We start from the raw sequence: 15,934 nt of genomic DNA, 5'->3' as shown, positions 1-15,934 counted from the left end.
GCAACGCTTCAAGGACGCCGAAGGAGGAATGAGTCAGAGAATCCTTTAGAGGACACACTCACTCACACGCACGTACGGCGTACGCACGCCCAACGCACAGCAGAAAGGAGGAGAGAGAGATAAATGGGGGAAAAGTGAGAGGAGTGGAACCTCCGCTGGCGTCACATCCCTGGGAGAAGGAGGAGAGAGAGAGAGAGAGAGAGTGGGTAGAGTAGAGTAGTGGGTCTTTGTTCCTCCAAGGGCACCGGGTGTGTCACTGATGATGAGCTGACTGGACCAATAGCAGCTTCCAGCGAGTCGTCTCTACGCTGACGGCTTGGCTTAACCTTCATTCAGACACACGTTATAGTTAGAGACTGTTGTCCAGATAGAACGCCTAGGAGGAGCAAGCTACAGGTAGGCTTGGCTGACTGCCTGGCCACTCTCTCCTCTCCCATCCATCAAGCCTTCTCCTCACCTCTCTCTTACTCTTCTGCTCTGCTCTCCTCCACTCTCCCCTCCCGTCCTCTCCTCCCCTCCCCTCCTCCCTTCCCCTCCACTCTCCTCCCCTCCCCTCCTCCCTGGCTTGGAGAGATGGATGGCGTCCTGGGAGGTGTGGTCTCCACCCCCAGCAGCAGTGGAGGTGACAGTCTGTCCAGGCGGAGCGCAGGTGGAGGAGGGGAGTCGGGCAGCAAGCGGCGCAGCAAAGGCAGCCTCCCCTCCCCGGGCTACCGCCTCTCGCAGGCCTCGCTCGGGGAGGGGGGCGGGGAGATGAACAAGGGGGGCGACGGGGGGATGTCGGCCCGGCGGCGCCTCTCCATCATGAGCTCCTCTGCCCGCTCGGGGGCGACGCCCACCACGCCCATCCCGCTGCCCCCGCCGCCCACGCTGCGTTCAGTGGGCTTCGCCTCGTCGTCGTCGCTTCGCGGCACCGCCCCGGCCTCCTCCGCCGCCTCCTCCTCGGTGGTGGTGGTCTGCACCGGCGCCGAGACCGCCACCACCACCACCACCACCACGGCCGCCGGGACCCCCGAGGTGGGCGGAGGAGGAGGAGGAGGAGGGGGTGGTGGCATGGGGCTCTTCGGCATGGGCGGCATGGCGGGCATGGGCGGCATGGGCCCCCTGGACGGAGAGGACTACAGCTACTCCAACCAGAGCACCTTCATCCAGAGGCAGTTCGGAGCCATGCTGCAGCCCGGGGTCAACAAGTTCAGCCTGCGCATGTTCGGCTCGCACAAGGCCGTCGCCATGGAGCAGGAGAGACTGAAGTCTGCCGGGGCCTGGATCATACACCCATACAGTGACTTCAGGTACTGTACTGTACACACACATCATACACCCATACAGTGACTTCAGGTAATAACTGTAGACACACATCATACACCCTTACAGTGAGTGACTTCAGGTAATAACTGTACACACACATCATACACCCATACAGTGACTTCAGGTAATAACTGTAGACACACATCATACACCCTTACAGTGAGTGACTTCAGGTAATAACTGTACACACACATCATACACCCTTACAGTGAGTGACTTCAGGTACTAACTGTACACACACATCATACACCCATACAGTGACTTCAGGTACTGTACTGTACACACACATCATACACCCATACAGTGACTTCAGGTAATAACTGTACACACACATCATACACCCTTACAGTGACTTCAGGTACTGTACTGTACACACACATCATACACCCATACAGTGACTTCAGGTACTGTACTGTACACACACATCATACACCCATACAGTGACTTCAGGTACTGTACTGTACACACACATCATACACCCATACAGTGACTTCAGGTACTGTACTGTACACACACATCATACACCCATACAGTGACTTCAGGTACTGTACTGTACACACACATCATACACCCTTACAGTGACTTCAGGTACTGTACTGTACACACACATCATACACCCATACAGTGACTTCAGGTACTGTACTGTACACACACATCATACACCCTTACAGTGACTTCAGGTACTGTACTGTACACACACATCATACACCCATACAGTGACTTCAGGTACTGTACTGTACACACACATCATACACCCATACAGTGACTTCAGGTACTGTACTGTACACACACATCATACACCCTTACAGTGACTTCAGGTACTGTACTGTACACACACATCATACACCCATACAGTGACTTCAGGTACTGTACTGTACACACACATCATACACCCTTACAGTGACTTCAGGTACTGTACTGTACACACACATCATACACCCATACAGTGACTTCAGGTACTAACTGTACACACACATCATACACCCTTACAGTGACTTCAGGTACTGTACTGTACACACACATCATACACCCATACAGTGACTTCAGGTACTGTACTGTACACACACATCATACACCCTTACAGTGACTTCAGGTACTAACTGTACACACACATCATACACTCTTACAGTGACTTCAGGTACTAACTGTACACACACATCATACACCCTTACAGTGACTTCAGGTACTGTACTGTACACACACATCATACACCCATACAGTGACTTCAGGTACTGTACTGTACACACACATCATACACCCTTACAGTGACTTCAGGTACTGTACTGTACACACACATCATACACCCATACAGTGACTTCAGGTACTGTACTGTACACACACATCATACACCCATACAGTGACTTCAGGTACTAACTGTACACACACATCATACACCCATACAGTGACTTCAGGTACTGTACTGTACACACACATCATACACCCATACAGTGACTTCAGGTACTGTACTGTACACACACATCATACACCCATACAGTGACTTCAGGTACTGTACTGTACACACACATCATACACCCATACAGTGACTTCAGGTACTGTACTGTACACACACATCATACACCCATACAGTGACTTCAGGTACTAACTGTACACACACATCATACACCCATACAGTGACTTCAGGTACTAACTGTACACACACATCATACACCCATACAGTGACTTCAGGTACTGTACTGTACACACACATCATACACCCATACAGTGACTTCAGGTACTAACTGTACACACACATCATACACCCTTACAGTGACTTCAGGTACTAACTGTACACACACATCATACACCCATACAGTGACTTCAGGTACTGTACTGTACACACACATCATACACCCTTACAGTGACTTCAGGTACTAACTGTACACACACATCATACACCCTTACAGTGACTTCAGGTACTGTACTGTACACACACATCATACACCCTTACAGTGACTTCAGGTACTGTACTGTACACACACATCATACACCCTTACAGTGACTTCAGGTACTAACTGTACACACACATCATACACCCTTACAGTGACTTCAGGTACTGTACTGTACACACACATCATACACCCATACAGTGACTTCAGGTACTGTACTGTACACACACATCATACACCCTTACAGTGAGTGACTTCAGGTAATAACTGCACACAGTAGGGCATTCACGAATAGTGATTTTTAGTATTCGAATTATTCGACCTCAAAGTATTCGAATAGTCGAACATTCGACAGGACTGGCCGAACTGTCAAATATTAATAAGCAAGAGGCGAACATTGTGAAAATAGCCGATCTACATGCTCACGATAGATCTGCTATTTTCACAATATTTATCTGCGGAACCGAGTCTCATTAAATGTAATACCTACAATTCCAAGTGCTTGTCAGGGTGGGTCCCCATTAATATATGTTTATTTTGGGGGTCACGGCCTAAAAAGGTTTGAGAACCCCTGGTATAAAGCATTCAAAAATTCATCCACCAGGGGCATTGACAACTCATTCTTATGACTTCCTATCTCGCCAAGCTTTATCAACTATATCTTTTTTTAAAGAGAAAATAATAAAAAAATAAATTTAAAAAATATTTCTAAAAATTAAAATAAGCGAATATTCGACTTCGGTGAACAACGTCGAATAGTGACTTTGATATTCGAATATTCAAATAGTTGGTGAATGCCCTAGTACACACACATCATACATCCTTACAGCGACTTCAGATGGGACCAGTAAGACTCCTGGGACCAGTAAGACTCCCTAAACCGGGAGATAAGCGACCGTCAGGTCGCATACACAAACTTTAGAAGGCAATGGTAGCCAATATGGGAAATGGGACAGATCCATGTTGATTACATGCCTTTAGAGATACTGTGTACCACTTTGCGTGATTCTAGGGCAAAATCTGTGGGAGCAGTGTCCAAAAATGTGTTTTGCAAGAATCGGCGTCATGGTGGCGCTAGAAGAGGGCCATGTGAGAAATGATAGGGGCAACGGTGGCGGAGATATTGTAGGCTCCGGGGTAGCGTGTTGGTCATTCGCCAACGAGCTCAGCTCTTTGGCTGACTGGTTAACGTACGCGCCCTGTTAAGTAGCGGCCCGGGTTCGCCTCGCGGTTGTTGCCTCGCGGTCACGCTACAATATGAGTAGGGCAAAAGTGTGACGTGACGCGACTGACTGACTGACAGACCGAAAGCCGGTGGAGGTTTTGATAGTAACTGCGTCCTGACTGTCGCAATCATACATCCATACAGTGACTTCAGGATTAAGATTACATACAAAATCGTGGTATATGACATAATTATTTTTATGTTTAGTATGGGACACACAGCGGTGCAGAACTAAAAATAAATCTGGCATTCCTCTAACCCGATTACCACACCTACCCTCCAAATGCTTAATCCTTACCGTAGTCTCAACCCCAACATGAATCTTCTCCAAACCAAGGAAGCCTGAACTCTAAAAATAGTTTTTAACCATAAAGCAACCGTGTTTCTTGTGAGGACCATTGTCCTGGCTCACACAATGTCTATTTCTCAGCTTCTATATTTAATTGCGGGGACGCACGCACGCACACGCACACTCACACACGCACGCACACACACATAATTTCACACTTACTTATCCAGAGCATGTATCATGGATACAGAAAACCGCACCTCAACTGTGACGACTGACAATTACAGCAGACATGAAGCGAAATCCTGCCAGTGTCTAACAGGCTTTATTACATGGCCTTACATCGTCTGAACACAGATGGAGGCAGCATACGGCCATATGACCTTAACGAATACATCAGCAATCCTGTCATGCCTTGCAATGTACGTGCCTATAAGCAGCCATTTAGACATTATGATAATGAGACAAGAGATTCAGTGGCTGGATTATTATGTGTTAGAGAATCAGAGAGAGGGAGAGAAATTGAGACGGGTCATTAATACTTATAATCTAGCTGTAAAAATGCTCATCATGCCTCATCAACTGCAAAATTGCTAATTATTGAATATGAGACAGTATGATGAACGGCTTACAGTCTAGTCCAGGGGTTTTCAAAGTGGGTGACGGGGAACCCTGGGGTGCCGTGATGGCAGTCCAGGGGTGCCGCGAGATCATTTGGTAATATTTGGAAATATTTAGTATCATTTTAAAATTGAAGTACAAAGTTATTTTCAGTCAGTTCTAACCAAAATGGCTGTTATCTCAACATTTTCCTCGCAACATAATCACTAAATTATTGTCACTGTCGGGCAGAAACCTCGTATCTCCAAGTTTCAAATGTGTACGTCTTTTGGTACAGCAAAGCCCTGCTTCATCATACAAGACTGTCGCACAAAACTAGTGAAAACAGCCGATCTACAAGCACACAATGCCTTGTAGATCTGCTGTTTTCACTAGTTTAGTACATTTTATAGATGATAAATACAAAACAAACGGTTTTGGACATACACGGTTTCCACCCGACAACGACGGTATGCTATAAATATAAGGTGCTGGGAGTGAAAATTATAATGTAGGGGTGCCTCGGATTAAAACAAATATTTATGGTCTAGTCCTTGTTTTTACTATAAACCGCTTCAGTGTTGTTCTTGTTGTTACTATAAACCGCTTCAGTGTTGTCCTTGTTGTTACTAAAAGCGCTTCAGTGTTCAGGGGCGGCATAGCTCAGGGGTGGAGAAACTGGTATTAGAGCACGAAGGGTATAAATCCCGAAGGGTTCCCAGTTCGAATCCGGGCTCCCCCTGAGTTAATGTCGAAGGGTCCTTGGGCAAGACTCTGAACCCCTAATTGCCTCCGGTGAGTAGGTTGGTGCCTTGCATGGCTTCCTCCGCCACCGGTGTATGAATGTGTGCGTGAATGGGTGAATGTAATGCACAATCTATGTAAAGCGCTTTGGATTAAAAGCGCTATATAAATGCACCATTTACCATTTTTTTGTTGTTACTATAAAGTGGTTCAGTGTTGTTCTTGTTGTTACTATAAAGTGGTTCAGTGTTGTTCTTGTTGTTACTATAAAGTGGTTCAGTGTTGTTCTTGTTGTTACTATAAAGCGGTTCAGTGTTGTTCTTGTTGTTACTATAAAGTGGTTCAGTGTTGTTCTTGTTGTTACTATAAAGTGGTTCAGTGTTTCCTGTTGTTACTATAAAGTGGTTCAGTGTTGTTCTTGTTGTTACTATAAAGTGGTTCAGTGTTGTTCTTGTTGTTACTATAAAGTGGTTCAGTGTTTCCTGTTGTTACTATAAAGTGGTTCAGTGTTGTTCTTGTTGTTACTATAAAGTGGTTCAGTGTTTCCTGTTGTTACTATAAAGTGGTTCAGTGTTGTTCTTGTTGTTACTATAAAGTGGTTCAGTGTTGTTCTTGTTGTTACTATAAAGTGGTTCAGTGTTTCCTGTTGTTACTATAAAGTGGTTCAGTGTTCTTGTTGTTACTATAAAGTGGTTCAGTGTTGTTCTTGTTGTTACTATAAAGTGGTTCAGTGTTGTTCTTGTTGTTACTATAAAGCGGTTCGGTGTTGTTCTTGTTGTTACTATAAAGTGGTTCAGTGTTGTTCTTGTTGTTACTATAAAGTGGTTCAGTGTTGTTCTTGTTGTTACTATAAAGTGGTTCAGTGTTGTTCTTGTTGTTACTATAAAGTGGTTCAGTGTTGTTCTTGTTGTTACTATAAAGCGGTTCAGTGTTGTTCTTGTTGTTACTATAAAGCGGTTCAGTGTTGTTCTTGTTGTTACTATAAAGCGGTTCAGTGTTCTTGTTGTTACTATAAAGTGGTTCAGTGTTGTTCTTGTTGTTACTATAAAGCGGTTCAGTGTTGTTCTTGTTGTTACTATAAAGTGGTTCAGTGTTGTTCTTGTTGTTACTATAAAGTGGTTCAGTGTTGTTCTTGTTGTTACTATAAAGCGGTTCAGTGTTGTTCATGTTGTTACTATAAAGTGGTTCAGTGTTGTTCTTGTTGTTACTATAAAGTGGTTCAGTGTTGTTCTTGTTGTTACTATAAAGCGGTTCAGTGTTGTTCATGTTGTTACTATAAAGTGGTTCAGTGTTGTTCTTGTTGTTACTATAAAGTGGTTCAGTGTTGTTCTTGTTGTTACTATAAAGTGGTTCGGTGTTGTTCTTGTTGTTACTATAAAGCGGTTCAGTGTTGTTCTTGTTGTTACTATAAAGCGGTTCAGTGTTCTTGTTGTTACTATAAAGTGGTTCAGTGTTGTTCTTGTTGTTACTATAAAGCGGTTCAGTGTTGTTCATGTTGTTACTATAAAGTGGTTCAGTGTTGTTCTTGTTGTTACTATAAAGTGGTTCAGTGTTGTTCTTGTTGTTACTATAAAGTGGTTCAGTGTTGTTCTTGTTGTTACTATAAAGTGGTTCAGTGTTGTTCTTGTTGTTACTATAAAGCGGTTCAGTGTTGTTCTTGTTGTTACTATAAAGCGGTTCAGTGTTGTTCTTGTTGTTACTATAAAGCGGTTCAGTGTTCTTGTTGTTACTATAAAGTGGTTCAGTGTTGTTCTTGTTGTTACTATAAAGCGGTTCAGTGTTGTTCATGTTGTTACTATAAAGTGGTTCAGTGTTGTTCTTGTTGTTACTATAAAGTGGTTCGGTGTTGTTCTTGTTGTTACTATAAAGCGGTTCAGTGTTGTTCTTGTTGTTACTATAAAGCGGTTCAGTGTTCTTGTTGTTACTATAAAGTGGTTCAGTGTTGTTCTTGTTGTTACTATAAAGCGGTTCAGTGTTGTTCATGTTGTTACTATAAAGTGGTTCAGTGTTGTTCTTGTTGTTACTATAAAGTGGTTCAGTGTTGTTCTTGTTGTTACTATAAAGCGGTTCAGTGTTGTTCATGTTGTTACTATAAAGTGGTTCGGTGTTGTTCTTGTTGTTACTATAAAGTGGTTCGGTGTTGTTCTTGTTGTTACTATAAAGCGGTTCAGTGTTGTTCTTGTTGTTACTATAAAGCGGTTCAGTGTTGTTCATGTTGTTACTATAAAGTGGTTCAGTGTTGTTCTTGTTGTTACTATAAAGTGGTTCAGTGTTGTTCTTGTTCTTGCTGTTACTATAAAGTGGTTCAGTGTTGTTCTTGTTGTTACTATAAAGCGGTTCAGTGTTGTTCTTGTTGTTACTATAAAGCGGTTCAGTGTTGTTCTTGTTGTTACTATAAAGCAGTTCAGTGTTGTTCTTGTTGTTACTATAAAGTGGTTCAGTGTTCTTGTTGTTACTATAAAGTGGTTCAGTGTTCTTGTTGTTACTATAAAGTGGTTCAGTGTTGTTCTTGTTGTTACTATAAAGCGGTTCAGTGTTGTTCATGTTGTTACTATAAAGTGGTTCAGTGTTGTTCTTGTTGTTACTATAAAGTGGTTCAGTGCAGTTCTTGTTGTTACTATAAAGCGGTTCAGTGTTGTTCTTGTTGTTACTATAAAGCGGTTCAGTGCTGTTCTTGTAACTTTCCAAGGCTCCTCTGGCGTTTCATGTTCAGTATCCATCAGAGAACAGTGGCCCCCTAATGAGATCAGACAGTCAAGTCTGGCAGGGACCTGCAGAGAATGTTAGAGAGGCAGGGTGAGACATTTCCGAAAGGGCCTTTTGATGAAAATATTGAAAATAGCAGACGCAAGGCGTTGTGAGCTTGGAGGTCGGCTATTTTCAGTGCTTGATACCACACTAAACTAAGCATAATCAAGTCAATACAGGAGATGTGGCGTAACGGCATGGATTTCTACAAAGAGAGGGCAATTCTTTCAACATTTATAAGATGCTGCGTTCAAGTTCAGGAGAGTTTAGACAAGGCAATTCTCTTGAATGCCTGGGATCCAGCCTGCTTGCTATGTTCGGTTCTCAAACGAGTGAAATACGACTTGTGGCTTCTGATTGGTCTGTGGAGGGTCTGTGTTGTCCAATGTAAAAGTTCAACTTTTTCGCTGCTGCTGTGTGGCGAGACAGACCAACAGCCAAACCAGAAGTGCACTGTGCGGTCTTAAGGGGAGCGTTTCGCTGTTACTACGTGTCATCTTTTCGACACCCAAACCTAACCCTAACCCTCTCGACGCTTGTTTACAAGCAAGTTGACAGAGACGAGCATCAGGCACCTGTCCTGTATTTCTCCTGCCTTAATGCCCATGAGCTCCCCGGCCGGGTGCAGAGTGGTGGTGGTCTCCCTGGAGCACAACTTGCTTATCGTCACTGTCTGGCAAGAACCTTGTATCCACAAGTATCAAATTTTTACCGTAAATTAAAGCCCTGCCTCATCATTTAAGACTGTTGTACAAAACTAGTGAAAATAGCCGATCTACAAGCACACAACGCCTCACACCGCGAGTTTTGTGCTTGTAGATCGGCTATTTTAACTAGTTTCACAATTCTTTTAATTTGTATGAATAAACCGTTTTGGACATACAAGGTTTCCACCCGACAACAGTGTTATTTATGCTGGTGTCACTCATACCTCAGACACGCCCGTTTTATTGCTTTTCGTGAATGACCACAACAAATCAAATCAAATCAAATCAACTTTTATTTATATAGCACATTTACAACAAAAACCATTGCCCAAAGTGCTGTACAGGGTGCATCAAGTAACAAAACATGTAATATAATTAATAAAACAGCAAAACACATTATAAAAGCAAAGCATAAGATGAGACTAGTTTAAGGAACATTAAAAGCTAGGGAGAAAAGGTGAGTCTTAAGAAGAGATTTAAAAACACCAATGGACTGAGCCCTTCGAATAGTTAGAGGAAGGGCGTTCCAGAGAGCAGGGGCAGCAGCAGAAAAGGCACGGTCACCCTTGGTCCTGAGGTTCATTGTGGGAGCCACCAGGAGTGACTGGTCAGCAGACCTCAGAGCCCTGGTTGGGCGATAGGGCTCAATGAGCTCAGTGATGTAGGGCGGGGCCAGCCCATTTAGGGATTTAAAAGCAAATAAAAGAACTTTAAAATGAATTCTAAAATGGACTGGAAGCCAGTGGAGATCAGCTAAGACTGGAGTGATGTGTTCTCGCTTTTTAGTGCCTGCAAGGGACATTCGCTCGCGGCTGCTGGCGTGAATTCATCGTTACAGTGAGAGTAATCTATCAAGACAGATTCTGCTGTTTAGCACGACTGATTTAAAACATGTAGTGACGTTGTTAGTAGGAATAAACACAGAAGCACCCGGGAGGAAGTCGTCTAAGATAGCGGAGGAGCCAAACCAAGTTATATTTTCTCTTAGGGTCAGGGTTAGGTTACAGAATGGGTTCCCAGCTTGCAGTGTGAGTCACTCAACCAGTCCGGGAACACTGCAGTCCGTACAAAGAGGTTATTGACACCAGACCAGTCTGTCCACACTCCCCAGAGAAGACCCATAACAGTGAGGGTACATCCTTCCACTGGGTTACCGTCTGAAACCCAGGAAACCTGGCCCCTCCTCCCATGCCAGGGGAACCTTATTAGTTATTATGCGTAATGATTCTCAAAGTGGGGGTCCCGGGACCCTCAGGGTTCCTTGAGTGGGTTCCAAATTAATCCTCACAGGTCTGTAACTCTGAGAGTGTACAAATGGTATAATCTCAAGAGTTATGGGGGTTCCTGAAATGAAAAGGTTTGAGAATCAGTGTCCAAAAACAGAGAAGTTCTTGCATGGCTCCCTGACAGTCCTATCATCACTGTTCAACACAGTGATCAGATGGGACATAGTGGCATAGTAAATCCTGTCCTGTTTGTACTGGAAATGTCTCTGGTAGCATGAGTATATACTGTCTCACTGGTAGTATGAGTATATACATACTGTCTCTCTGGTAGCATGAGTATATACATACTGTCTCACTGGTAGCATGAGTATATACTGTACATACTGTCTCTCTGGTAGCATGAGTATATACTGTACATACTGTCTCTCTGGTAGTATGAGTATATACTGTACATACTGTCTCTCTGGTAGCATGAGTATATACATACTGTCTCACTGGTAGCATGAGTATATACTGTACATACTGTCTCTCTGGTAGCATGAGTATATACTGTACTGTCTCTCTGGTAGCATGAGTATATACATACTGTCTCTCTGGTAGCATGAGTATATACTATACTGTCTCACTGGTAGCATGAGTATATACTGTACATACTGTCTCTCTGGTAGCATGAGTATATACTGTACATACTGTCTCTCTGGTAGCATGAGTATATACTGTACATACTGTCTCTCTGGTAGCATGAGTATATACTGTACATACTGTCTCTCTGGTAGCATGAGTATATACTGTACATACTGTCTCTCTGGTAGCATGAGTATATACTGTACATACTGTCTCTCTGGTAGCATGAGTATATACTGTACATACTGTCTCTCTGGTAGCATGAGTATATACTGTACATACTGTCTCTCTGGTAGCATGAGTATATACTGTACATACTGTCTCTCTGGTAGCATGAGTATATACTGTACATACTGTCTCTCTGGTAGCATGAGTATATACTGTACATACTGTCTCTCTGGTAGTATGAGTATATACTGTACATACTGTCTCTCTGGTAGCATGAGTATATACTGTACATAGTCTCTCTGGTAGCATGAGTATATACTGTACATACTGTCTCTCTGGTAGCATGAGTATATACTGTACATACTGTCTCTCTGGTAGCATGAGTATATACTGTACATACTGTCTCTCTGGTAGCATGAGTATATACTGTACATACTGTCTCTCTGGTAGCATGAGTATATACTGTACATACTGTCTCTCTGGTAGCATGAGTATATACATACTGTCTCACTGGTAGCATGAGTATATACTGTACATACTGTCTCTCTGGTAGCATGAGTATATACTGTACATACTGTCTCTCTGGTAGCATGAGTATATACTGTACATACTGTCTCTCTGGTAGCATGAGTATATACTGTACATACTGTCTCTCTGGTAGCATGAGTATATACTGTACATACTGTCTCTCTGGTAGCATGAGTATATACTGTACATACTGTCTCTCTGGTAGCATGAGTATATACATACTGTCTCTCTGGTAGCATGAGTATATACTGTACATACTGTCTCTCTGGTAGCATGAGTATATACTGTACATACTGTCTCTCTGGTAGCATGAGTATATACTGTACATACTGTCTCTCTGGTAGCATGAGTATATACTGTACATACTGTCTCTCTGGTAGCATGAGTATATACTGTACATACTGTCTCTCTGGTAGCATGAGTATATACTGTACATACTGTCTCTCTGGTAGCATGAGTATATACTGTACATACTGTCTCTCTGGTAGCATGAGTATATACTGTACATACTGTCTCTCTGGTAGCATGAGTATATACATACTGTCTCACTGGTAGCATGAGTATATACTGTACATACTGTCTCTCTGGTAGCATGAGTATATACTGTACATACTGTCTCTCTGGTAGCATGAGTATATACTGTACATACTGTCTCTCTGGTAGCATGAGTATATACTGTACATACTGTCTCTCTGGTAGTATGAGTATATACATACTGTCTCACTGGTAGCATGAGTATATACATACTGTCTCACTGGTAGTATGAGAATAAATGCTGTGTCTGGTACCCAGCAAGCACGTCAGGACCTGGACCAATCAGTGACGTCTCGATTGGGGCCAAATCACAGCCCATATGTGGATGATCTCTTTTTTTTTTTTTTATATAATTTTGATCCCACGATTTTGCAACCCATTTTCACCCAGTGCCAATTGCCTATGTAATCCTGGGCTCTGCTCTCCCTCTGCCGCACCTGGGGAGACAACGGACTGACCTCATGCTTCCTTCAATGCATGAGTAGTCCAAGTTGCTTCTTTTCACCCGACGGGGGATTTCCCCGGGATGGACGTAGCACGTGGAAGGAACACGCTATTCCAACCAGTTCCTTTCCCCTCCATCAAGCGCCCCGGCTGGCCAGGGGGAGGCATTATTGAGACCAGGATTCATATGGGGATGATCTTGACATGATTACCAGGACATCATATGGACTTTTTTGTTTGACAGGATTATTGTAATTGTTTGTAATGTTCGTTGAATTATGAGCATATAAGGTTATATTCTGGGACATATCTAACTAGTTATGATATTTATCTGGCCTAGAATATCACCTGATTTCAACCAACATAAATCCTGTCAAACAAAAAAGTCCATATGACGTCCCGGTAATGACGACAAGATCATCCCCATATGGCAGGGTTCCCCAATTAGTTTTCCCCAAGGGCCAAATTATGTCTAGGGTACCAAGCCGAGGGCCACAACATTGCAGGGGGGCGACGGTGGCGTTCCCGCTACTCCAGTGACAGTTCAGATATCGTCGTTGTCGGGTGAAAATCTTGTATGTCCAAAACCGTTCGTTTTGCATTTATCATTTTAAAAATGACTTAAACTAGTGAAAACAGCCGATCTACAAGCACACAACGCCTCGCACCGCGAGGCGTTGTGTGCTTGTAGATCTGTTGTTTTCACTACTTTTGTGCTGCGGCCTTGTTTGATGAAGCAGAGCTTTACCTTGCGAAAGAACGTACACATTTTGAGATACAGGTTTTCCACCCGACAATGACGATATACTAGTGTTGTTGCTGCTCTTATACCACCATTATTACTGGGGTTGGTGGGGGCCACACAGTAGCCCCCCGCGGGCCGCCTATTGGGGAACCCTGCCATGTGGGCTGTGATCTGGCCCCAATCGAGACGTCACTGATTGGTCCAGGTCCTGATCGGTAGTATGAGTATAAATACTGTCTCTGGCTGTAACAGTGTTCAGTCTAGACTATTTTATCATTCAGTTCACACAGTGTTTTGATCATTAAATTAACTCTGGGACTTTTAGACTTTGAATTTCACTCCTGCCAGAAGCCGTCTTAATAGCTTCCACCAGGGCAGTAATTTCATGGGGGTTGTGGAGGCCATTGTCGCCCGTGCCCCTTCGGTTTGGCCTTGTGCCCCTCAAAAAATGGCATGCCCTGAGGTGGCCTTGATGTCCCACCCGCACCACTCTATCGCTGATTCCTCCTCTGCCTCCTGTCAATACTGCTTTTGGACAATTCTTAAGACTCCCCCATCTTCAAATGGACTTAAAATCATTGTTTTATTTGATGGCTTTGCTGCCCTCGAATTTGACATTTGTTCCCTTTTTCAAAAGAACGCCGATGCACACCTCAAAGGTTAGTGACAGGTGCGTAGGACAAGCAGGAAGGTCCAAATGTTGAGAAAGGGATACGATATCAAATCAAAGAAATGTTTGTCCTGATGAAGGCCTAACGACCGAAACATCGATTTTAATAAAGAGAATCATAGAATCATAGATCCCTTTCTGAACCTTTGTGTCCTCAAAGAATAGAACACTAAAGGCCAATCGGTCCTGCTGCCCTACAATGAGATTCCAGGCCAGGCCTTGTCACCTTCATCAGCAGCTGTAATGAAGCATCGATCAGATCCAGTCTAGCAGTGAGCTTCAGCTTAGTGACCATGTTATTACCCAACTGGTAGTCTCGCGTCGCCAGATAATTATTCCACAATCCCTGAATGCTACATACGGTAGAATCTGGAAGCTGTCATCTGTCCGTCATTTCCATTCAATAAAATATATCTTAAAATATCTTTACATTTCAATTTCCATTTCTGCTTAGCACCAAACTATACTGTATTATGCTTAGATGATTTTGGTTTATTTTCGGATACATTTGCCCGACTGTAAAGAGGAAACTGATGTGGGGCATCATCATATCCGCTTTATTGCTCGATCATTTTCAGAGCTTCTGTGCTCCAGACTGTATGAGTGGCAGCATTTTGAATGCTTCCAGAATATTTCTTTAGAACATCCACGTAGGTATAGGTGTGGGACATCCTCTTGATCCATTCCTCTGTGTTGGTTCCCAAACTAGTATAAGCTTTTTGGCAGGGAGTTCCCGGTGTCAATGGCAGTGATATAAAAGTGTTGTTATTCATTATACAGTACATCAAGTATGTGTTATAGGGCTTGAATTGTTAACTCTGTCCATTCACCTGCTACGGTTTGTTAAATTCTCAGGTAAGCGTGTATGTCTCTTGGAGGCCAGGTCTTCTTAGATTTAGAATTTAATTTAGATAGATACCAACGATTTCCCTGACTATGCAGAGAACTCTAGAGCACTGATTCTCAAACTTCTAGTAAACCTGGTTGTAAGAGCCATTTGACTGGTGTTTAATTGATGATGTCACAGACAGCAGGGCTGGGTCAAGGCCAAGGTTGCCTGGGTTACAGGTATTTAACTCTGTCCCAAATCAGCCTCAGGTGTTTCTGAGGACCAAGGCAAACAGTTTTCAACTGTGTTTCATGTGCTGTGGTCTGTATTTGTGCCTTGCTGTTTTAGTTTGATCCTTTATTTGCATGCTAAAAGTATAGGGTTAGGGTTAGGGTTCATAGTGACAATAAATATCATTTAATATCAACTATGGACACGTTTAGACTTCAGATTTATTTGAGCACACGTCTTAACAACATCTTGGCCATCGGCATCCTGTAGTGCTCTAAGTATTGGACTCGGGCACTTCACCGGTAGTGCTATGACACGTTGGGCCACGTATTCCCTTAACTCCAAGAGAACCAGTGTTCTAGAGCAGAGAACATGTGTTCTTCATTACCCTCTCCTCCCTGTGATGCCGGCTGCAGAGCACCAGCATGGCC

The 15,934-nt window shown here is 43.4% G+C and overlaps 1 protein-coding gene across 1 annotated transcript in view; it reads left to right on the top strand.

Moving 5' to 3' along the window:
• Nucleotides 1–544: 544 nt before the first annotated feature.
• Nucleotides 545–15,934, top strand: part of LOC308306573 (uncharacterized protein) — a 60,283-nt gene continuing 44,893 nt past the window's right edge. Inside the window, exon 1 of the mRNA XM_080751611.1 lies at nt 545–1,289. Coding sequence (XP_080607737.1) covers nt 574–1,289 — 716 coding nt within the window. The 5' untranslated portion in view covers nt 545–573. The remainder of the gene's footprint in view (nt 1,290–15,934) is intronic.

Source organism: Nannobrachium achirus, assembly GCF_963921795.1.
Source record: "Nannobrachium achirus genome assembly, chromosome: 2".
Taxonomy (NCBI): Eukaryota; Metazoa; Chordata; class Actinopteri; order Myctophiformes; family Myctophidae; genus Nannobrachium; species Nannobrachium achirus.
Note: the sequence above shows the minus strand (reverse complement) of the source record. Positions and strands in the feature narration are given on the sequence as shown.